General features: G+C 37.2%; 1 protein-coding gene across 8 annotated transcripts in view; it reads right to left on the bottom strand.

Moving 5' to 3' along the window:
- Positions 1–23,298, bottom strand: part of NCOA1 (nuclear receptor coactivator 1) — a 323,605-nt gene that overhangs the window by 14,883 nt on the left and 285,424 nt on the right. For 7 of the 8 annotated variants that reach the window (XM_058164793.1, XM_058164792.1, XM_058164789.1 and 4 more), the window contains 6 exons: positions 22,028–22,199; positions 18,051–18,236; positions 15,573–15,623; positions 14,397–14,523; positions 7,716–7,884; positions 5,954–6,271 (listed from right to left, as the gene is read on the bottom strand). In XM_058164793.1, the coding sequence (XP_058020776.1) occupies positions 5,954–6,271; positions 7,716–7,884; positions 14,397–14,523; positions 15,573–15,623; positions 18,051–18,236; positions 22,028–22,199 (1,023 nt within the window). The remainder of the gene's footprint in view (positions 1–5,953; positions 6,272–7,715; positions 7,885–14,396; positions 14,524–15,572; positions 15,624–18,050; positions 18,237–22,027; positions 22,200–23,298) is intronic. The other variant, XM_058164791.1, reaches the window with a different exon arrangement.

Here is a 23,298-nt window from a genome sequence, read left to right as displayed (position 1 = left end):
CTCTGTAAAATTGGTTTGACTGCTGTCCTTTGATCTTCACTAAGACTCTTTGAAAAATTGGAATCCCAGTTTGAGAAATTTTTTGGTTTTTTTTTTTTTCAAAATGACTCAACAACTTTCAGAAACGCAGCAAATTGCTGCAGCTTTAAAAAAAATTGGGGAAAAATAGCAGCACTATCAGAGCGTATAGATAATTTGACATTTAAAACTGACATCCGTGCAAAATTTAAAGCAAGATATGAATGATAACTTTGCTAAACAAAAGAGGAAATGACAATGATTAAAGATGAAATGGAGCAGCTGCATGTGCATGAGGCAAAAGTAGATCGGCAAATTGGCAAAATATTTTATAAAATGAGCAGCAAGATAAGAGAATTTGTCTTTTGGAAGAAGAGATGAGGAAATATAATTTTGTTATTAGAGGAATCTCGGAAGAAAGGGAAGATAAATTGAAACAGCGGGTTTTGAAATGGATTAATGATTTGGATACGCAACTTACGTTCACAATAGCAGACCTGGCAAGCGTTTTTAGAATTGGATATAGAAGGCAAAATGGTTCTAACAGGAATGTGCTTGTCAGGTTCGCAAATCTTGGTGATAAGTTGGAAGTTATGGCCAAGTTAAGAGAGTTGGGAGATGCTTTGAAGTTTGAAGGGAAGACTATTCAAGTCTTCCCGGATATATCAAGAGAAGAAAGGGCATGGAGATTTTTTTTAAAACCAATTACAAAAGTTTTGAGAGATAATGGAATTAAATACAATTGAGGCCACCACAACAATTGAAATTTTTTATAAAGGAAGGATGCGTACAATCACCCCAGATATAGATGCATTATTATATTTACGGAGCTTGGACTGATTGAGATGGAGGATTTAATGGAGATAAAAGATCAAATGCTTCAGATGGGTGGAACATACGTGGAAACATCAATCTCAGAAGAAGAAAAAGGGGCTATTGGAGGCAAGACTCTAAAGGGTTAAAGAGGAAAGAAATATCACCTGTGTTGGTTGAACAGAAGAAGAGTCGTGAGGATACAGTAGGAGAAGAAGCAGATAAGAGTCTTGGAAAATATGAAGCTGAATGCGGTCATCGCTATCTTTTTTTGAGTGATGAATTTAAATAGACAGCCCGAAAGAAGTGCCCGGGCATTGGCACGTCCCTCTCCCCATTCTCTTTATAGAGGCGAAACCGATGAGGATGTGGGGAAGAAGATTGTTTGTATTTTATTGTTTGTTTGTTTTGTTTTTTTCTGTTTTCTTATTGTTGTTTATATGGTAGTTTAATGTCGGGTGGTGGGCACAGAAAGGAAGATGCGGGATAGGATTAAAAATTTATATTTTAAATGGGAGTTATAAAAATAATGTCATGGAATGTGAAGGGTACAGGAATCAGATTAAAAGAAGAAGATTGGAGCTTAAGATTAAAAGGATTTACCAGACATTTTATTTTTACAAGAAACCCATCAGAAATCTGAAGATTCAAATAGAATGTATATAAAAGGTATGCAAATATATGAAAAGCATTTGGAACTTCAAAAGCTAGAGGAGTTGCAACACTGATATCAGATAGGGTGTACTTTGAAAACATAAGGTAATTTTGGATGAAGATGGAAGATATGTAATAATTGTTGGAAATCTTAATGAGGAAAAAGTGACACTTGTTAATTTATATTTACGAATGAAAACAAAGAGAATTTCTTGAAAAATAACAAAAATTTTGGAGAATGAAAGTGTAGGAAAGTAATTGTGGCTGGGGATTTTAATTTAATCAGAGATAAAATAGACAGTACTAATCCCACCGCTGTGGAGGAGCAAATAAAATGGGGATTTTAAATATGTGGATGCTTCAAACGGCGTGGTTGATGTGTGGAGAGAGGTTAAAGGAATTGAGAGAGTATACACTTTTTTCTAAGATATATAATACATATTCTAGAATTGATTATATTTTTCTTTCTAAAGATTTGTTGAATAATGTGGATAAGGTAGATGTGGAATTTTAAAGATTCTGATCATGCAGAAGTTATGGTGGACTTAGATTTTAATTTTGAGAAAAAGAAGCTATTGGAGATATGACGAGAAATTGTATAAAATGAAAAGGATAAAAATGGATACTTAAAAATTGGAGGAAAGTTGGAGATTAAATGATAACGGGAGGTTAAATTTGAAATTGTTTGGGATGCGATGAAAGCGGTGTTTAGAGGAGAGTATTAAATTATCAAGTAGGAAATATAAAAATTATAAAATTAAAATGGAAAGAGATAAAAATAAGATTAAAGAATTGGAAAATCAATTTTGCTTACTAAAGAAAAAAATTCTTCAGGAGCTTAATATGTTAAGAAATAAAATGATAGAAGAAGATACAGAGTTAGTAAAAGAAATTTGAGATTTTTAAATAGGAATTTTTGAATTTAGTAATAGAAATTCTAAATTATTGGCAAAGATGGCGAAAGATAAAAGAGAGAAGAGAGAAATTGGAGTTTTGATAGATGATAGAGGTATAAGATGTTATAAAAAATTAGAGAAATGTGAAGTGGTTAGAAACTTTTTTCAGAATCTATATTCAAAGAAACCAATTAATCGGGGAAAATTGCAAAGCTATTTAGAAAAGTATGTGGTGAAAATTGATCAAACATATAAGGAATTGATGGAAGAAGATATAACACAAGATGAGATTAATGGAATAATACAAAAATTAAAATTAGGGAAAGCTCCAGGTGAGGATGGATTACCTGTTGAGTTTTATAAAGAATTTAAAGAATTAATAATACCAAGACTGCAAAAATTATTCAATGGAATATTACATGGTGGGAAGTACCTTCGTCATGGAATAGAACGGTGATATCCTAATTCCTAAACCAGATAAAGATTTAGAAAGGATTGAGTCCTATCGGCCCATTTCTTTAATTAATCAGGATGCAAAGATATTTACTGCTATTATAAGTAATAGATTAAATAGATTTATAGATAGATATATAAGTTATAATCAAGTAGGCTTTGTGAAGGGTAGATACATGAGTGATATTGTTAGAAGAGTATTAAATATTATAGATGTAGCTGAATATAATGGTGATAAAATTGGTATAGTATCATTGGATATTTTTAAAGCTTTTGATTCTGTACAATGGGAAACAATTAAAGTAATTGTGGAGGCTTTAGGCTTTGGTAATAAGTTTATACATGTTATTTCAAAATTGTACCAAAAGAGCAGTGCAAGAGTGAAGGTGAATGGAATATTAACTGAAGAGATAAAATTAGAAGCTGGTACGAGACAAGGATGTCCCTGTCCCCAACATTATTTTTATTGGCTATGGAAATATTGACAAAATGATAGAAAAGATGAAGAATTAGAAGGATATAAGGGTATAAGATAAATTTGTATGGATGATACTTTAATTATTTTGAAAAATGTAGAGAAAGATTTGAAAAGATATATAAGCATTTGATAGAATTTGAAGAAATGACAGGATTGAAAGTAAATTGGTCAAAGTCAGAATTATTGATGGATAGTAATGGTAATGAGTCTGAGAATATGCAAGAGCAATTTGGGATAAGGATTAAAACACATTGAAATATTTGGGTATAGTGCTTTCACTTAAGGTTAAAGAATTGAAAAAACTTAATTATGATGTGGTGATTAACGAAATTGAGAAGAAGATAGATAAATATAAAATTTTAAAGTTGTCTTGGTTTGGTAGAATTGCAATGTGTAAGATGATGTTGCTGCCCAAGCTCAACTTTTTATTCGAGATGCTACCACTAAATCTGACAGAGAAAGATATTGAAGGATATCAGAAAAACTGGATAAATTTTGCAATGGTGGCAAAAGACCCAGATTAGTGAAGAAAATGTGGTATCAAAATCAAAAGGAAGGTGGATTAGGAATCCCCAAATTAGTTAATTATTACTGTGCGTATGGTATCCGGATAGTGGTAAAAGTACTTAAAGGTGAAGATAATTATTGGAGAGATTTAGAGTTAAGGGATATAGAGAAATTTGGATCAAGGTGGTTTTTAGACAAAGCAAATTTAAAATGTGTAAGTAGAAGTTATTGGTTAAAGGGATTAAGTAAAATGTGGAACAAATTTGGTAAAATTTTAATTCCGGATATAATCTTTTGGGGAGACAACTGGAATTTGGCGATTAAAAATAATATAAAACGTAATGAAGTGATTAAAGAGGAAAATATAGAAATTATTAGAGATTGGATAAAAGTTATGGAAATGAAAGGAGGAATAAAGAAATTATTGAAAAATTAGGGTTAAGTTGGTTTGAAAAATACAGATAGAAAATGGACAAAAAACTAAAGGAAAATTATTCGATAAATAGATGTGAAACTGAATTTGAATATTTAGTATCTCGGATTATGAAAGATGAAATTGGGCTAAAGGGACTCGTTAGTAGGGTTTATAAGATTATAAATTCTGATGAAAAATTACAAAGAGTGATGAGGACAAATTGGGAAAAAGATCTTAATATTGAAATACCAGAATCAGATTGGAATGTGAATTGGAAGAGTAGAATTATGAGAACTTTATCTATAAGGATTAAAGAGCACAATTATAAAGTTGTTTGGAAATGGTATTTGACTCCAGTAAGATTGTCACAAATGGAAAAAAAAACTAGTAAAAGATGTTGGAGATGTGAGATGGAATTGGGGACGTATGAACATATGTGGTATAATTGTGATAAGGTTAAAAGTTTTGGCAACAATTGGAGAAAATGATATTTGAAATGATGGGGAAAGTAATAACATTGAGAGTGGAAACTATATTATTGTTGGTAATTAAGGAAATAGAATTAACAAAATATGAAAAAGAATTGATTAGAATTATGATTATAATAGGTAGAATTATAATAGCTAGATATTGGAAACTAGATGTGATTTTTAGAATAGAAGAGTGGAATTCTGAAATGTGGAAATTAGCTTTAAATGATAAAATGACATGTGATATTAAAATTAGAAGTGGTGTGTATAAAGAAGATATTTTCTGGAAGACTTGGAAACCATTTGTGGACTTTGCGCTTGGAACATTGGACGCTTCAGTACCTGTACCTCGAGAACGTGGATTTTGGCAATCATGAGGATATATCCGAAGACCCAAATCTTCCTTTTATGTATAGCACAAGGGTGTAATAATGTATTTTCTTTTTGTTTGTTTGTTGCAAAAAAAAATAATAAAAAAAAAAAATTAAAAAAAAAAAATTTATTCAATGAAAATCACATTTTTTTTAAAAAAAATAGAGATATCAGATTTAAAGATGCCAGATATAGGAATAAATGCTAGAAGAGTTGGTTAGTTGCTTACATGCTAAAAGAAAGGCCAGGTGTCAGGGTTCCAAGTAACAGCCCAGATGAAATCAAAACTCAAGGCCAGAGAGTTCCTCAAAATATAGATTTATTAAGCATGTCATATTGAAGCTCCCCGGGTTTTCTCCACCCAATTCAAAATCCAGAGTTCTTCCCCCCAGTACACACAATCATCGCATGCCCCGATCAGGTCACAGTCCCAGACCTGGATGACTCCCATCCACGCCCCACCAGGTGCTGGTGAGAGTATGCTTGGCTCCCAAGAGAAAGAATGTTATTTTGGCTACATGTTTCCCCAGCTATCTCTACTGCCCCCTTCCTTTCCCACAGCTCTATCCAGCCTCACTGTGGCAAACCTGAAGATGTTTCAAGATGGACCAAGGTTGATACCAGGACTGAAAGGAAAATTGTTCCTAAAATTTTTTAGGAACAGGTCTGTGCCAGGATAAGTAAAAGGTTGCTGTATGTAAGAAACATGCCCGAAAAGATGCTCAAGCATTTCCTGAACAACCACAAACTTATTAGTAAATGAATGTATTCTTTGATCGATGGAAAAGGAGAGGAAGGGTTATCAAGAAATAGGCAATTACTTCAGCTTGGCCAGCACACAATGGGCAATGACCAGACAAGCTGAGACTGGACTCACCTGCTGTTGCCCTTGTAGACGTTGTTGTAACTGCAGCCGCAACTGATTTGGAGCTGTTGGAGGCCTATTGAGTGCCTGTCGTGGCTGCATCCCCACAGCAGGGAAAGCCCCACGAGGTGATGGGACCTGGACTGACATAGGTCCAAAGGACTGTTTCTGCCTCACGATGCCTGGGAAAGGCCCAGGAAGGTTGGCAGTGGGGGAAGCCGAGGGATAAGGCTGAGGGTACATGCCAGGTTTCTGATCCATTACAAGAGTTGGTGGTGGTGTTACTTGTTGTGGCTGGAACCTCTCTGTCAGTGCTTCTAGGCCGCCTCCCTGTTTAAGAAATGAGGTGAAATTTTTGAGTTTCAGCAGAATTCCAAATACATTGCATGGACATTAGCTTTATATAAAGGCAAATTCAAAAATACAACATGGTAAGTTTTATATGTATGTTAGTAAGTATTTAATTTAGAAGGCTCTCCAACTCAAAATTACTCTGAGCAGCTTACATAGTTAAAAAGGGAAGAGAAAATAATCCAAAAAGGAAAAAAAACATAATGCATGGAATTTTTTTTTAAATCTTCCTAATAATCAAACAATTATTTTAGATATGTGAAACTGTTTATGGTCCTTCTTCTCCACCACAGATAAAACAGGGAAAGAAGACAATTCCCTTTAAGCAGAGCCAAAACACCCTACAGGTTGCTCGGTGTTTAGAGGACACTGATGTTACATGTTTTTAAAAATACAATTTCTTACGTTTTATCCAGTGTAGAATTCATTGGAAAAGACTCTGATGTTGGAAAAGATTGAAAGCAAAAGGTGAAGGGGATAACAGAGGATGAGATGGTTACATAGTGTCATCAACGCAATGAACATGAGTTTGGACAAACTACAGGGGACAATGGAGGACAGAGAAGCCTGGTGTTCAAAGGTCCATGGGGTCACAAAGAGTTGGATATGACTTAGCGACTGAATACCAACAAGAACAAAGCAGATAGAATATCTAATAGGTGAATTTAGGAAGCTGTGAGCTTGGCTTTCCTATGTCTTTATTTAGTCTTGTTTTAATTTATTTTGTTGACTATGAACTCAACCTCCCCAACACATACTTATTCATAATCATGGCCAATTATACAGGGCTTGGGATCATGTCTGACAGAGGTTATAATTTCTATTGTGATAGATTTTTAAAAGGCCAAATCAGTTGGAAGTTGGGATGTAATGAAATAAACATTTATGCCTTATTCTTCCTGGAAGGGCATAATTCAAGAAAAAAAATGTCACACTGAATTTTTAAGATTCTTCATAAATATATTCAAGTCCTGTATGAAGTATGTCAATATACTTTAGCTAGCTGAAAATATCACAATGTTGGGAAGAATATTTATTTTATTTTCTACACTGTATTAACTTGATGTAAATTTTTATTAATTATTATTAATGGTTTTAATAATTTAATGTCTTTAATTTGCATTTAATTTAAATTGCAACATCAGGCTTTTTATGGGGTTAAAAATAAGTATTTAAAATAAATAATAAGTAAGAAAGGATAGGTAAAAATATATTAAAGGGGCTTTTGATAGGCAATGTTTTTCAACATAAGATATATTGCGGATGTATTTATTTTTTTAGGTGTGCTCACATTTATCATTGCACTCTTTCTAGCACAATTCTCCATTCTTGCCCTTGAAAAACTCCCAATTCTGGAAAACCCTCTTATCTATTACATAAGATCAGGCCTTAAAATACAGAAGTAGATTGAACTGCTCATTACCTGGACCAGTTTGTCAATGCCAAGAGCTCGATCCAGTTCTGCCAACTCATTTTCATCTTTGCCACTCAGGAAGGACACCAGTTGTTCCAAAAGGGCTTTCTCATCATTTCTTCCTTCTGGAGTGGTGGGAGGGCATAAGAGCTCATCCAGCTGAGAAGTGATGCACTGGCTGTAGGAATGTCAATACAAACAAAGATGAAAGCTCTCAAATCCCTTTGGATATTTGACTTATGGCAGGAGAAACACTGCACTTTCATATGGGCCTTTTGCCAAAACCCATTTGCCTCTGTGGTTTATCAGTACTGTATGATATAAACTTAGCACATGATTTCCAAAAAGCTTGAAAGCGACAATTACCTAATCAGGCATTCTGTTGCCACCAACGGTCAAGTTTAGCAAGTTCCCACACCAAGTGTAAGGGTGCCTTTAGAGTGCCCCCCTCCAATCCCAAAAACACATATACAAAGATGCTTCAATGTTGTCATGGCTTTCTGCACTGAAATATCCCATTTTAATACATATTTTATTAGTCAGACTGTATTCATTGTTGTAAATGTGACCCTTCTGATATTCATCTTCTGTATGTAGGGCTGATTTGTCAGAATATTCATGACTGGGAAGACATAGTAACAAGGTCAGCCAATGAATAGGCATAGAAACTGGATCAGCCAATGGGAGCAGAATTGGAAACTGAAATTGGAAGGAGCCTGGGCGTGGCTCTGCAGCCTTAAGCTCTGTGCTCTGAGTCTAGCAAACAAGTCTGGGCTTGTCTGCCTTGCTGAATTGAAACTAAGAACTGTTCTCTCCTCTGCCTGTAACTCTACCACATTGGAAGAATCTGCTGTTGGTATTGTAAATTTACTTCATGTGTTATTATGTATATAAAGAAGTTAATGAATTTTGCTGCATCAGTCACCTATGTGTGATTTCTGGAATTAATTTCTGCAACAAACTCTGATATGATTCAGTAAAGATTTGTTATACAGTTGGATAATTGGATTTTACTTATAGTTAGTATTGGGTGATGATGAGCCTGGTTTTAAAAGTGAAGGAAGACATATCCATTACCTGCACTATGGTGATAATATTACCCTGATAAATGAAAACGCAAAGGATCAGCAAGACCTAGTACTTAAAAGTCAAAGAGTACATGAAAAATGGGACTAAAATCAATATAAAGAATTCTAAACTAATAACAACAGGTAGAACAATCAACCTTAGAATTGGCAATGAAGATATTTAAGTGGTGGATAGCTTCTACTTTCTACAATCAACCATCAGCAGTAAAGGAACAAGCAGTTAAGAAATATGCCCCCGAAGATGCTGAAAAAAAATTAAAATATCATGCTCTGTCTATATGTGCAAAGATCAGAATCATGCAAACCACAGTATTCTCTGTGACATTCTGTGGAAGTGAAAGTTGGACTTTGAAGAAGCAGAACAAAAAGAGTATTGATGATTTTGAACGTTGGTCTTAGAGAGACTCGTATGACTATCACGGACAGTCAAGAAAACCATCAAATGGATCATCAAACAAATCAACCTAGAGTTCTCATTCAAGGCCCAAATGGCCAGGCTTATATTATCCTACTTTGGGCATATTCTGCGAAGACCCAACTCTTTGCAAAAGGCTTTAATACTGGGAAAGGTGGAAGGAAATGGAAGAAGAAGATGACCATCAGCAAGTGGCAATGAGTGTACTGTGGGAGACTAGGGATAGATCATCATGGAGAATATCTGGTCGCAAGGAACTGAAACTGACTTGATGGCACATAATCAATTGATCAATATTGCCTCGCCCGGGAAGTTTTACTTTGCTTGTAGATAATTTGTGTGACTTGGCTGCAATGTCTGTCTAGCTGTTCCTGAGAATAAATGGATTTGTTGAAGCTAGCATCATCTCATCTTTATATCATGAATTAACATAGCAACTGCTTAGTGCTTTCTCCAGCAAATATTACACGGTATCAGAAGTATAGGAACTTTGAATAGCTTCTCTTCCAACCCCTGACTTCCTTATGATGACCGGACATGCTGCAGAAAATTGGAGAAAATTTCATTTGTACCTTAAACATGAGTGAAAAGAAGAGAGGATACAATGGAATTTTTTTTTTTTTTGCATTTTGTTATATAGAGACTCAAGAGATAGATAGACGTAACTTAACGATATACATTTTGGTTTAGCAAAAAGATAAGCATGCTGTGTATCTTGTTCCTACAAAGAAAATTACATTTGAGAGACATATGCATTTTTATGTCCCTGTTGCTCAGGAAGAAGCAGATTGCATGTGATGATATTATCCCAAACATGTAAGTTTAAAGAGCTTGTGAATTGCCCATAAAGGACAAGGTTGTATGTGGCGTGTGTTCATCTGAATTAAAGAGAGACTGCTGAGTGAGTGTAGTTTCTGAACAAAGTGATGAATATGTTAGAGCTGACAAAGCTTCCATATCTCCAATATAAATCCTAAGTGCCCCAGAACAAAATGTATCCCTTGCAACTCTGAAAGCAGCAATCAACATATGACCAACTTTCCCAGTTGCAGAAATCACTTTGATTCAATCAGCAGGAATTATGGATAGAAAAATCTTATGTAGGCACTGTAGAACCAGCATTTTGAATTGTACATTATAAATGTTCAGACAAATCATTTTGTTTGAATCTTTGTGTAACAAAGCTAATTTCTGCTAATGGGCAAAACAGATAAATATTTTGTGGAAGCATTATATTCAGGATATCAGTTACAACACAGAAATAAGGAAAGCCCTTGGCAGGCAATTGTGGTTGTGGCGGGAGTGCTAGTATCCTTTAAGTTAAATACAAGAGCTGAAGCCAATGCTCTCAATCAGCAGATAAGGAGGGTTGGCACACAAAAGACATATTTTGGTGAAACTGGGAGCCTTTGAGGGGGCATGCATTAAATCAGAAAGTGGAGTTATAGCACTCTCTAAAGCAGGGGTGTCAAACTCAATTTCATTGACAGCCGCATCAGGGTTGTGTTGGAAGGCTGGACCTTGGAGGGCTGGAGTGGCCATGGCTGGGGTGAGTGTGGCCAGCTTGACATCACTCGTGTCGGTGCCTGTAGTGGCCTGAGCGCTCTGCATGCGAAAATCGGCTCCTGAGCTCCATTTCAGCTGCGATGGCCTCCTGCAACCCTCTGCCAGAGAAAATGGAGCTTGAGAGGGCTGCACGCAGCCCTCCCAAACTCCATTTTCATTGGCAGAGGCACTGCGGGCTGGTCATTCACTGTTTCCAGGGTGACCCCGTGGGTCAGATCTAAGCACCCTGTGGGCCAGATCTGGCCCCCGGGCCTTGAGTGTGACACCCCTGCTCTAAAGTAAGTCCTTGACAAACTGATTTGGATTTTTATTAAAACAGCACTTTAAAAAGGGATTCCACGCATTTATGGGTGAAAGTTTTAATGACACAGCCACTGGATAGAGAGATGGATTGGAATTGGGGCGACCTGGATTGTGATTGTGAAATCCCCATGTGATTGTGAAACCCAGTTTGGTGATTTGGGACAATCACTATCTCTAAGTCTAATTTTCCTTATGGAGTTCTTGTGAGGATAAAACAAGGGTGGTTCTATGGATCTTGAACTTCCTAAGGAGAGGTAAACTATTCATGCAACAACTAATTCTGCTGGAATATCTATTAACAAAGGTTGTTGATTTTCAAATACAGGTTATGGGAGAAGCAAACAATGAATAGGGAGTTCGTGTCTTGCTTGTGTCTTGCTTGTGGGATTCCTGTAAGCCTCTGGCTGACCTTTCAATACTGGATTAAGTGGAACTTTGCTGTGATCCAAGAAAGTTGTATTTTCATGCAATGGATATTTATTTAGGTTTTTAATACAAGAAGACACAAAATTTCCATTCAGTCATCTTCACAGCATCATATCCTTCTGGATTTTCCTAATGACCTAGAAGTTATCAAAAAAAGACTCATCGCGAAAATAAAACTGCAGGTTTGTGGAAAATTAGATTATGTCAACCAGCAGTGCCAGAATCTTAGTTGTGTGTGAAACTTGCATATGCAGTTTTAGATTTTTTTTTAAAAAAAGTGTGTACTGAATCCAGAAGTGTTGGGTAGGTGGAAGAGATTTTAGTTCAGCAGTCTATTCTATAGTCTTTGCAGGAGAACTCACACAACAAAGACTTCAATATGTCATTGCCAGAAACAGGCTCAAAGAGCAAACAATTGCAGACTATTGGAACAACAAAGCCAAGACACACACGATGGAGAATGTCCAACTGTATAATGAAGTTTCCCTTACCCTGAGGCTACTGAGCTATTCAAGTTAACTATTCATTTATATTTTATAGACCACTCTTTTCTTATTGGCTCAGAACAAAACAAAACAGGCATTTCAATCTTCCATTCGTATTCTAAAAGGGCTCAAAATCTAATTAACGTAAGAAATTAAAGAGAGCAGAAGAAGGCTAATGAAAGTAAATGGTAAAGAAATCAAACACTGGATTCGTTACAAGAGGAACAGGATGCGTCATTTTCCCCACCCTCCCCAGTTATACAACCTCTCCTCCCTTCTCCGCCACTAAAAAAAGAGAGAGAGAAAGAATTCCACTTCCTCAGTTAGATTCCTAAAATCCTCTGAATGACACCTTGCAGGAGATCTCTATAGAAGACAGATAACTGCCCTGATCCTGTTCACCATCTCTTTTGCAATAAGCAGCAATCAAGGAAGGAAGGAAGATTTCATTAATGACAAATAGGATGAGGAAAGCTTTCATGCTTCAAGTTCCATTTTGGCTATAAGGCAACTTGTCCAATGGAAAACCAGGGCATGAATCCAAGAACCTGTAACTGAATCCTCTTTCACTCAGAGCTCATGCATTTGGGTTCTTCCTGGCAGGCGGCAACTCCTCACCCCATTCCAAAATAGCATGTTGCTTGTATTTAGGGAAATGAGACAGGACAGCTGGAGGCAAAGAGTTGTGGCAAGAGAGATTTCTGTCCTCCCCTAGGATTATTGCCTAAACTAAAAGTCTGCCAAGAGTTACGTTTGCTTCCACAGAATTTCCCATTAGACTTATAAAAATGGTTGAGTGGTTTCTGCAGGGCTTTATTTTATACAAGGACCTCACTCAAGGTTATTGGAAGAGAGGGGATAATAAGGAAGAGGGTGGAGCAGTAGCAATTAGACAAAAATGCACATCATTTCCCAGTGCCACGTCCCAAATTAATTATTATTTTATGGAAGCAGTCTTTTAGGGATTCTATGGGCAGTTTTATGTCACTAGATGGCATAATGTTAAAGAGCTGAACAACTACATCTTGACTGAAAAGACTTTCAGCTATATTAAACAGCTACTCTTTAGCCCATGAGCTCATAGAAAAATTACCTCACTACCGACCGTGATGCTATCTCAAAAATGAGGCTGGTGAGGGTGCTGGCCTAAGTGTTTCAGTATGGGACAAATTAAGGAAAGTGATAGTAAATTCATGCCACTTCATTTCTCTTCCCAAAGTGCACTTTCCTTCCAAAAGATGCTAAACCCATGCTTAAAAAATAGGTTTAGCACTTCTTCAAATAAGCATCGAACCTGTTTATGTAAGGATTCCACATAAGACCTAATAAAACCTGACAACTGTTTCAGAAAGTGGTCTTCAGCTATTAAGAAGGCAGATGCCCCTGCGGAGGTCAGGTGTTTAGTCTCTTCTGCTGCCAAATGAATTACTGAAGGGTGTTCCTGAATGACTGAGGAGAGAGGGCATGACTGCAGGCCTAAAGTGACCTGTAAAAGCTGGGAGAAACTAATCCTTGATTGCAGTATCAACCACATTGTCAATGAAACATGCTAGAGCATGGCAAAAAAAAAAAGGCCAGGAAAAGAAGGAAAGCTCTATTTTAAAAACTGCTCAAAAAATAGCTCAAGACAAGTTTTAAGATGCCTCAGCTATAGGCAAAAGATGAGACAAAGACAATCTCATGAGGATATGGAGTACAAAACAGTGACCGGATATATTTTTGCTTCAGTTTGGGAGCTATGCAGAATTCAAGTCAAGTAAGGTGCTGAGATTTTCTGAACTTGAGATTTAATTCTGAGATTCAGGAATCGTATTGTCTAAGGCACAATCTTTTCCCCGGCTGGACTTTGACCAGAAAGGAATGCCTGATGGAGAATGAAAGACAAGATCTTAAAAGAAGTTGCTGTCTAACACAAGAAGATCTTTTTAAATGACTGCTCTCTTAATAAATGGAAGATGAGGGAGTCTCTTGTTGTATTCAACCTCAGGGATAGGGAGATGAATGTTCAGACTTCACATTTCTGTGAAATAGGGCCTCATCATCCCTCTGAATCCTGAGTGTTCCCTAGTGACAGCACAACATTTAATCCATATTCTTTCATTTCTTTTTCACAGAAGAGAAGTGAAAAATAAATACAGCTTTATGGTCTTTATGGTTCCTGCTCTTTCTTGACAAAAACACACACACACACACACACACACACATGCACTCTGTGAGTCTCTCTCTCTCTCTCTCTCTCTCTCTGTGTGTGTGTGTACATAAACATATGTGTTTGGGGCTTCTCTCCAGATGAGAAACCCCACATCAATACTGCAAATGGGGGGAAAAACTTTAGATGACCTTTTTAAACTTCTCATCCTACTGCCTAGGATATCCAACGATCAAGGAAAACCATCCCTGTACTTACTCATCTGGTTTAGTCATAGGTCCTCTGTTGATGGAAGCCATGGGATTATCTGCCCATGGGATCTGCTCCCCAATGGCTGGCTGCCCAAATTGATGCTCACTGACTCCCAATTCCAGCTCAGGCAATCCTGAGAGAGAAAAATATATGTCATTTGAGGTACAAGAAGAGCACACTAGTTTGATCAGGTCATAAAATGGGACAAAAGGATAGGATGTGAGTGCACCTAGGCTGGAGCTTGCTCATAAAGAAAGCTGGATTAAAATGTGCAAATATTCTATTGTATAAGACTATCTGCAGCAGGCCAGTAAGGAGGCAGTTCACTATTCTAAATAACATTCAAAAAATTATCTGCCTGAGTAGCAGTACCTCCCAGTAACAGTTCCTAAGTTTCTGTAATGGGAAGATGGCAGTTCTATGGGTTGGAGTATGCATGACGACCATGAGACACTCTTGGCCCTATTTGGACTGTTTCACAGCAAGGAAAATGCTCCCTGACATTCCTTGCAACAGGGTGGCAATCAGTTCTTGATGTATCAGCCATTGGGGCCCCTCACAGTGCTTCTATGGGTATCCTCAAAGACAGTCACCCTCTATCAAATTCAAAGGTGCTCTGAAGTATCTTTGTTATAACATGATACTGCACCTGAAAATACTTGGTGCCGATAATGGTGGTGCATTGAGAGGTTACAATGATAGTGAAAGTTGTATCAGGAGGATCCCTCCCCTAAAATATAAGGAAAGGACTAAACTGAAGACTGGAACCATTTTCAGAGTGGTAAAAGCTGTCAGATGTAGTACTCAAAAGCCAGAGTATGCTCTGTCCCATATTTGGATAGACCAGGTTGCCCTGATTAAAAAAACCACTTAATCTCTCTCCCCTGGTATCACCCACAAAGCAAGGAGAGCCCATGGTTTAGAGGTTACCTAATATGTAAGTAGCCCGGGTTCGAATCCTAGCTAGCTGACAAGAACTAAATAGCTTGAAATAGATCTATACTAGTCTCCCTTTATTTCTTTGTCGGTAAAATATAACTTTAACTCAAAAGCCAGAGGTGTGTGATGATTAATAATGTACCCGTAGCACCATCAATCAGTTCCCTGGGCTTCTAAAATCCAAACCATAGTTCCATGACAGTTTGAAAAGCTGTCTAACATTATAATTGTGAAAATAAATACTTTTGCAATTCTCCCAAACATCTGCTGGATCTTCAAGTAGGAAAATGGGTGCTGAAGGAGTAAAATAACAGCTTTAGGACATGAGGTAGGAAGCAGCAACTCTTTTTTTTTAAAAAAAACACCTTTAAATCGAAGACTTTCAAAATATGCATATCTAAAATATGCACGTCTAGAGATGAGGACAACAAGGCTATTCAGACCATTATTTCATTAAACACTTTTATTCCCAGGTGTTTTCAGCCATGCTCATTGTAAGTTGAAAAAATTGAGCAAAAAGAAGTCCAGGTGTGTTCTTCTGATTGGTCCTCAGAGTTCCAATGGCTGTCTAGACCAGGGGTCTCCAACCTTGGCAACTTTTAAGACTTGTGGACTTCAACTCCCAGAATTCCCCAGCCAGCAAAGATTAAAGTCTTAAAGTTGTCAAGGCTGGAAACCCATGGTCTAGACTAATTAAACTCTAGACCAGGGGTGTCAAACTCACATTGTCACAGCAGCGTCATGTGACGTATTGGGACCTTTTCCCCTTCGCTAAACCGTGTGAGGGCGTAGCAAGCTCATGACACATCCGGCCCACAGGCCCGGAGTTTGAGAGTCCTGCTCTAGACTAACATGGCCATGGCAGCGTTAAGGGCTATTTGCTGTAGCTTGGCAATAAAGAAGCATAGTCCTTAAGCTCAAATAACATCTCCATTTTTCCCAGGCTAGTATGCTCCAGATACATTGAAGTTAAATTGCTACCTTGTCTTGGATGATAGAAATCATTGTACAGTACATTAGAAGGCCACCAGGTCAGCATGGTCTGTAGTGCAAGGCTTGTGGCTGAACAGAGTCACAGAACAGAGAGTAAAGTCAACCTGCAAGAGTTTATTTCATCCTTAAACTAGCTGTGCAGCAGCAGTGAAGTATTCTTAAGGGTTGCTTGGCAACTGGAAAATAAATTAATTGCTGGCAACAATCGTAGCATGGCTGATTATGGTGAGGAACGGATTGCTCCAGATGGGGAAGCCAAGGGGACTGACCATTCATACTAGAAATACAGCTAGCAACAAACCCAAGAGGGCAACGGATCAAATCACAGACCTTCCAGAACATTCATTCAAATACAATCAAATGGTATCATTGATGGCCATGTTCCCTCTGCCAATGAGATCTCTGCCTATAAACAAGACACAACCTCCCTTTTGTTTTCAAGAAAGTAAAATTTGCTTGTATTTCATGGCATTTAGCTATGAAATATTACCCTAATATTCCATGTAATAGGAATTATCTTATTTGCTCATTAGAAAAAAAGGTGCATATATGAAATATAATATCAAAGCTATGGATAAAACCAAGCCATGAGGATAATATAGCCCATCAGTAATGTAATTCCACAATCACCAGAATGTCCCTCTTCCCAGACCTCAATCTTCCAAATTAAAATTAACATTAAAAATAGTTTAACATTCGTCAGCTTGGTAAATCTAGTGAGATCCAGCATACGAGAAAAGAAATCTCACAAGATTTCTTGCACAAGATCTGAGGCTAAAAATGTTTTGTAGGATTTGAGGAATTTGAAGACTGTGGAAACTTTGGGAGGCTTTTTTGTGAGTATCTTGGATTTCTTAGGGCATTTGCCAGAAACTGTGTGTTACTGTACATCTTGAAATGCTTGATACCTCATGTGGCAGATCCATGAATATTGTACTTAACCTACAGGAGTTCAATAGAAGGATCTTAACTGCATAAGTTGAAAATGTGAGACTGGAATGTGTGAGAGACTCCAGGGTATGACAGTATCTCACATAAGCAAAAAAAAAAAAAAAGAATTTTAAGATGAATGCTCAAAATTTCCTGCATTACGGATCTTTTGGTGTTGAACTTGGATGATGATAGGATAAGACATTTCTAGATTCTGCAGTGAAAACACTTTTTCTACTGACTGTTAAAGATGGCTATTCTTCATTCTTGTGTCTTTACTTCGGGTGAAAGACCAACTGAGCAGAACTAATGTTTCTGAGTAGGCGAAGCATGTGATAATTACATTTGTACTTCAATATGCAAAACAAATTCCTTCTCCTAACCATTCAGGTAATCAGCCCAAGAAAGCATGACAGGTACTGCATTTGGACACAGAGGGACAAGCATGGTCTAGGGGAAGACTGGGGAAGTCTTGGTTCAAATCTATTCTCAGCCATGGAAGCTGAGCAATTTTGAGCAAATCACTATCTCTCAGCTCAAATTACACCAGGGAAGGAAAAAGTGCTATGGATGCTCTTATTCTCCTGGAGGAAAGTTAGGATACATACTTAGCAAATATTAATAACAATAAAATAGAGGCCAAAAGCCTCATGTAATCACATGTTTTACTGCACGACAGGCTAAGTTGTTATTTAATAGGCCGATCTCCCTGAAAGAGCTATTGGGAAAAGGAATTCTTTTTTATACAGATAGACCTTAGAAATAGAAGTTTACATTCATCATAGTAAAAGCACATACCAGTATCCGGTTGAAAGGGACTTGGGCCAGGTACTGCCCCCCTGCCCTGTTCCGATGGCATGCCATGATGAGGGCTGCTGCCATTTGTGGCAGGGAAAGGTGCTGTCCGTAGCTGAACTGGCTCCATTGGATCACAGAATTCAAATGGGGACCGTCCGGTTTGCATTCCCTGCCCACCATTAACAGCTAGAACAGAAAAATTCAGTTGAGAGAGCAGCACAGAACTTCCCTGTTTCAGTCAACCAAAGATACTACCAGCAGTGATATTAGACAGAGACGGTCAAGGTTGTATAAATTGGCATTGGAGCTACACATGTGGCCTTGACCTTTCCCAAATCTTTTTTCACATAAAGAAAAATGTTAATTTAAAAAAAAATTAAAACTCACAGTGCAAAATCACATAGCTACTGCAAATGACCATACTGTCTTCTGGTACTGTACCTACTGTATGGAATTCCTATACAAACCATCAGAGGGCTCTCTTTCCCACTCAACAATTAATAAAAATTCCTTTGCTTTAATCAAAGGAATTATCAAACCCCATATTTTCAGTTTTCAATATGACAAACATTATAACCCAGGGATAGATTTAAACCACAAGCTGAACCTAGCTGGAAGGAAAACTCTTAACAGCAAAAATGTGAATTTCTTCCCTCAGCGTCTATTCTTTTTTAGATTCTCAAATATTAATTAGCTCTTTCAGAAAAGAGATTGTGAAAAATTAATACTGAATAATGTTAATGTTAAAACCTGAATAGTAAAAGTTACTTACTCTCAATTGGTAAGAAAGCTTTCCAATTGTATTCCAAGTGTATGAAATACATAAACCTAAATTTCATTTTTAAAATGTTACAAAATTTAGAGGTTTAATTGAAGTCAGAGATTTTCTTATCTAGCTCTAACTTCAGAAAAATGTTTCAACTTTCAATCCTATAACCATGTTTGCAATTATGTTCTTAGGATTCAAAAAACTAAACAGATAATTCTCTATTTACAAAGCATTTGCAAACTTATAAATAAAACAGGATGATTCTGTCAGGTAGAAAATATCTGTTAACCCAAAGGTTTGCATGCTTCTTACAAATAACAAGAATAATGTTAATAATAAGAACAACAATACCCTGTTTCCCCTAAAATAAGACATCCCCTGATAATAAGCCCAATCGGGCTTTTGAGCGCATTCGCTAAAATAAGCCTCCCCCCAAAAAATAAGCTGTTCCCGAAAATAAGTCCTCTCCAATAATATTTAAACACATGTGCAGCCGGTCCCCGCCATTTCCTCTGGTTAGAGTTAGGGAGACAGAGCTGGAAATCAGGTAAGATGGAAAGAGGAGCCCCATCTCGCTCCACACGCCCCAAAGTAATAAGACATCCCGGAAAATAAGGCCAAGCACTTATTTCGGGGTTCAAAAAAATATAAGACAGGATCTTATTTTCGGGGAAACACGGGTAGCACAAGAACCTTTTGCTTCCACCACCTTTTCCACCTTGTGGTAAATATGTTATTTCTTATTAAGTGTTACATGAGAGAACTATGACATGCAAAGAGACGTATCAAGTAGTATAACTTTTAAAAATGCATTCTGTATTTATGTTGCATTTCAGCTTGTAATACTAATTATCTGGGACTCATATCGTCTTAATTCTCTAACAAAAAAACCTTTCTCTCTCAAAATGAATGAATCCCATTATAAAAACCATTGTAGATTTTTTATTAGTTTTTAAAAGTTGGGTTTTCCAAAGCTTCACATGGAGTAAAGTCCTCAGTGTACTTTAGGCCTGAGCTGCATATTTGCATCATGAAACTGTCGAAGAAATGACAGCAGAAATGGTTAGTTAAGACAACCAAGAGGTGAACAGGTTTTTCAAACCACCTTGTAATTTCTGCAGTTGCGGAAAGCAAAAACTGATGTTTGACATGTGCCTTGTCCCTGAGCACTATGGTACATAAAACTTATTTCTCTTAATGCAGCATCCTGCCTTTTCTTTCTACAGCTAGCAATAAGCCCAGTGCTAGTGTATCTCGATAAGTGTATGAAATCCAGCAAACAGTTACTTCTTGTGACAGGCTTTTTATATATTTTACTGTTTTAGTTATAAGGCACTATAAAATTGAACACAAAGAAGTCACCCAGCCAAGATTTCGCTCAATACAGGCTTTCAACATTTCCCTGGTTGCTAATGGCAAAGTAAGGATCACTTCTAGGTCATCAAGCAATTTAGCATTACCAAATTTATTTTTTGCTGCCCTCTTGCGCTCTCTCTCCATTTTAAAGAGCATAAATGATTATTAAAAGCTAGCTGGCCAACTAGCAAAACAGCCTAGTAATATACTGCATGTCCAAGAGCTTCATAAACTTACTAAGTCATTTTATTTTATTTGAGTCCTTTGGGTCAGATATGAGTTATGGTGACTACATGGATAAGTCAATGCAGTTTTCTTGGCAACACTTTCAGAAGTGGTTTACCACTGCCTTCTTCCTATGGCTGAGATGGAATAATTGGTCTAAAGTCACTCAGTTGGCTTCCATGCCTATGACCGATTTATAACACACAGTCTCCCAGCTTCCAGTCCAATTCCTTTTACCACTATATTAAACGGTTTTCAAATAATTTATCTGCCTTATAACTGGAAGGCCAGCGGTCTTTACCCTAAAGTCAACACAAGCTAAGTTCAACACTAGGATGAAGTGTCCTGGGCAGATCCATAGCTTGTTATGCTAGCTGTCGAAAAAATAAAAAAGGAACGTTGTAGTCCCTCGGTGATGAAGAACAATCAGGAATAATACTTCCACATCTAATGATATTAATAAGCTGTCTTTGAACATTGAACTTCCAAACTGCCATGATGACCTAACAACGCAAATAAATTGTCAGAGTTCTAAAAACTGATCATTAATTTAATCATCTCCTTCTCCCCAGAGCAATTGAATGTTAATGATGTGAGGACCACTATTACTTAGTTAAGGTTTTTAAATGGCAGTTTTCTGAGTATTTTATATGTTTATGATTTGGCTGCTAATTGCCTTGAGTCTACAGAAATAAGAACCATACAAAAATCTGTACATATAAAACAAAGGAAAACAATACAGAACATTCTGTAAACCAATTATGGAGAATAGAAATATTTCTTTCTTAACCTTAGGACTTAAAGATTAAACTCACATTTAATATTCCACAATTGGGGTCTTAAAGAAGAGAAACTATTTAGAAACTTTTGAGAGAATTTTGGCTGAGAATTTAGGAGGTAGCTTAAAAATGTCAAATATGGGCTAAGCAGTGTCATGACACACACTGCATAAGAAGTTAATGGACTACTTAATAGCTGGCAAAACTATGGATTAAGCACTTTGACTTGTGCCAATTTAGCACACGTTGACCTGAATTAAAATGTCATTTCAGTTTGGTTGCATGAACTGACTTTTCCGGTAGAACACAAGGGCTTCATAACAAGCAATTCATTTTCTCCTGATAATTCTACAACAGGGTTGAGGATGAAGAAGAATTGATGGAATATGCTGCTTCCATAAAAGAACAACAAAGTAAGATTACATAGATGCATTGATCTTTCTAATCAAACTATCCACATTGTATATGTGACCAAAAAAATGTTCAATTCTCCATTATTATAAATACTGGTACATCTTTAAATAAACTATTGCTGTTTCAGCATCTTAATATGACCTGAGCTTTAGTCAGTACCTGATACTTCCCAAACATACCATACCTCAAGAATCAACCTTATTGCCTTGAAAATGCAACTCTGAAATCCCATGGAAAAACAAAATGGTTCAGCTTAAACATCATCAAAACAAATTTGATTTGAACAAAGGAGTAGAGATGATTATTGGATTTAGAAAGAAACTTCATTTTTAATCAACACCTAAACATCTTAAGCACATGCAATGCTGGACTACAGTTTATCAACCACAGGAAACACTACTAAGAATATATTTAAAAGACTCAGAAGTACATACAGCTCATCCCAGTAGGAGTTCTTGCAGCAGTACTGGGCTGAAGGGAGGGGCTCAGGATCTCTGACTTGATAGTAATGCCACCACTTTCAGTTGTCTCTGACCCACACAAGCCTGGTGGCAACGGGGCTGACTTTTCCAGCGGAGGCAGCATCTGCTCAAGATCAGATGCAAACTGAAGGGAGAAAGCAAGATCGTAAGTCAGCTACTGAGCCTTTGACAGGTAACCAAAATTAGAGGTGTTTTTTTTTTAAAATGCTAGTCCTTTTGCTTGGGTTTGGTGCTGCAATGTTCTTATTTCATATTGCTATACTTCACTGCTAGCAGACACTTAACAAAAGTGGAACCCTATTTGCAACTAAAGCACCGAAGAAATGAGACAACCCAGGCAAAAAATTGATAAATGTGCTAGAGAGCTGTATTTCATTATTAGCATGGGGAAAGAGAAAATGCTGTTGTTTAAAGCACTATCTACATTAGGGCCAGCCATGCCTGTTCCATCTTCCTCTGCTATAGTCGGATGGGAAAGTGTCAAAGCAGAGAAATACACACATAAATATACACATTTTTTAATTAAAAAAACAACAACTCTGGGGCATTTTGTGGTGATGGGCCAAGGGACTGTGCTTAAAAAGGGACTGTGCTTCCGCCCTTGCTGGGTGGGGCTGAGTGGGGCCACTCAGGAATTGGTATGAAGTCCATCCCGTGAACCACCAGGAACGGGGTGAAACTGGTATTGCTGTACATCGCATTGTTGTAGGCCACCTCCACAAATGGGAGATCTGCCCAATTCTTCTGCTGATAGGTGACACAGCACCACAGATATCGCTCCACCATGGCATTTGTCCGTTCAGTCACCCCATTTGTGCTGGGGTGGAATGCTATGCTGAGGCCTGCTTGACATTCCCCCAAACTCCCCTCAGGTGATCCATCCACTCCACTCAGCTTTTTAAGTAGGCTCAAAGTGTTGTTTTTAGTGGGATGCTCTGGATTAGTAATCTGGATCTGGGTGGGAGGGAGCATTCAGAAACATTTCAAGGATGAAATTACTGGCAACATGAAATAAAGGTACTTTATGCAGAAATGGCTGGATTTTGAAAACGTTGATAGGAAGATACATGAAAAGCTGACAGCTTCACCTAACTGATAGAAACGTTTTAAAAATTAGGAGCCAGTTGAATAAACATAGCTATGTGCCACTCTCCTCAGAAAAGCATGCATATACATTTTGAAATTTATTTGTTGATTAAATAAATAAATGCCAAATGCATATG

This window comes from Ahaetulla prasina, chromosome 1 (genome assembly GCF_028640845.1).
Source record: "Ahaetulla prasina isolate Xishuangbanna chromosome 1, ASM2864084v1, whole genome shotgun sequence".
Classification (NCBI taxonomy): Eukaryota; Metazoa; Chordata; class Lepidosauria; order Squamata; family Colubridae; genus Ahaetulla; species Ahaetulla prasina.
Note: the sequence above shows the minus strand (reverse complement) of the source record. Positions and strands in the feature narration are given on the sequence as shown.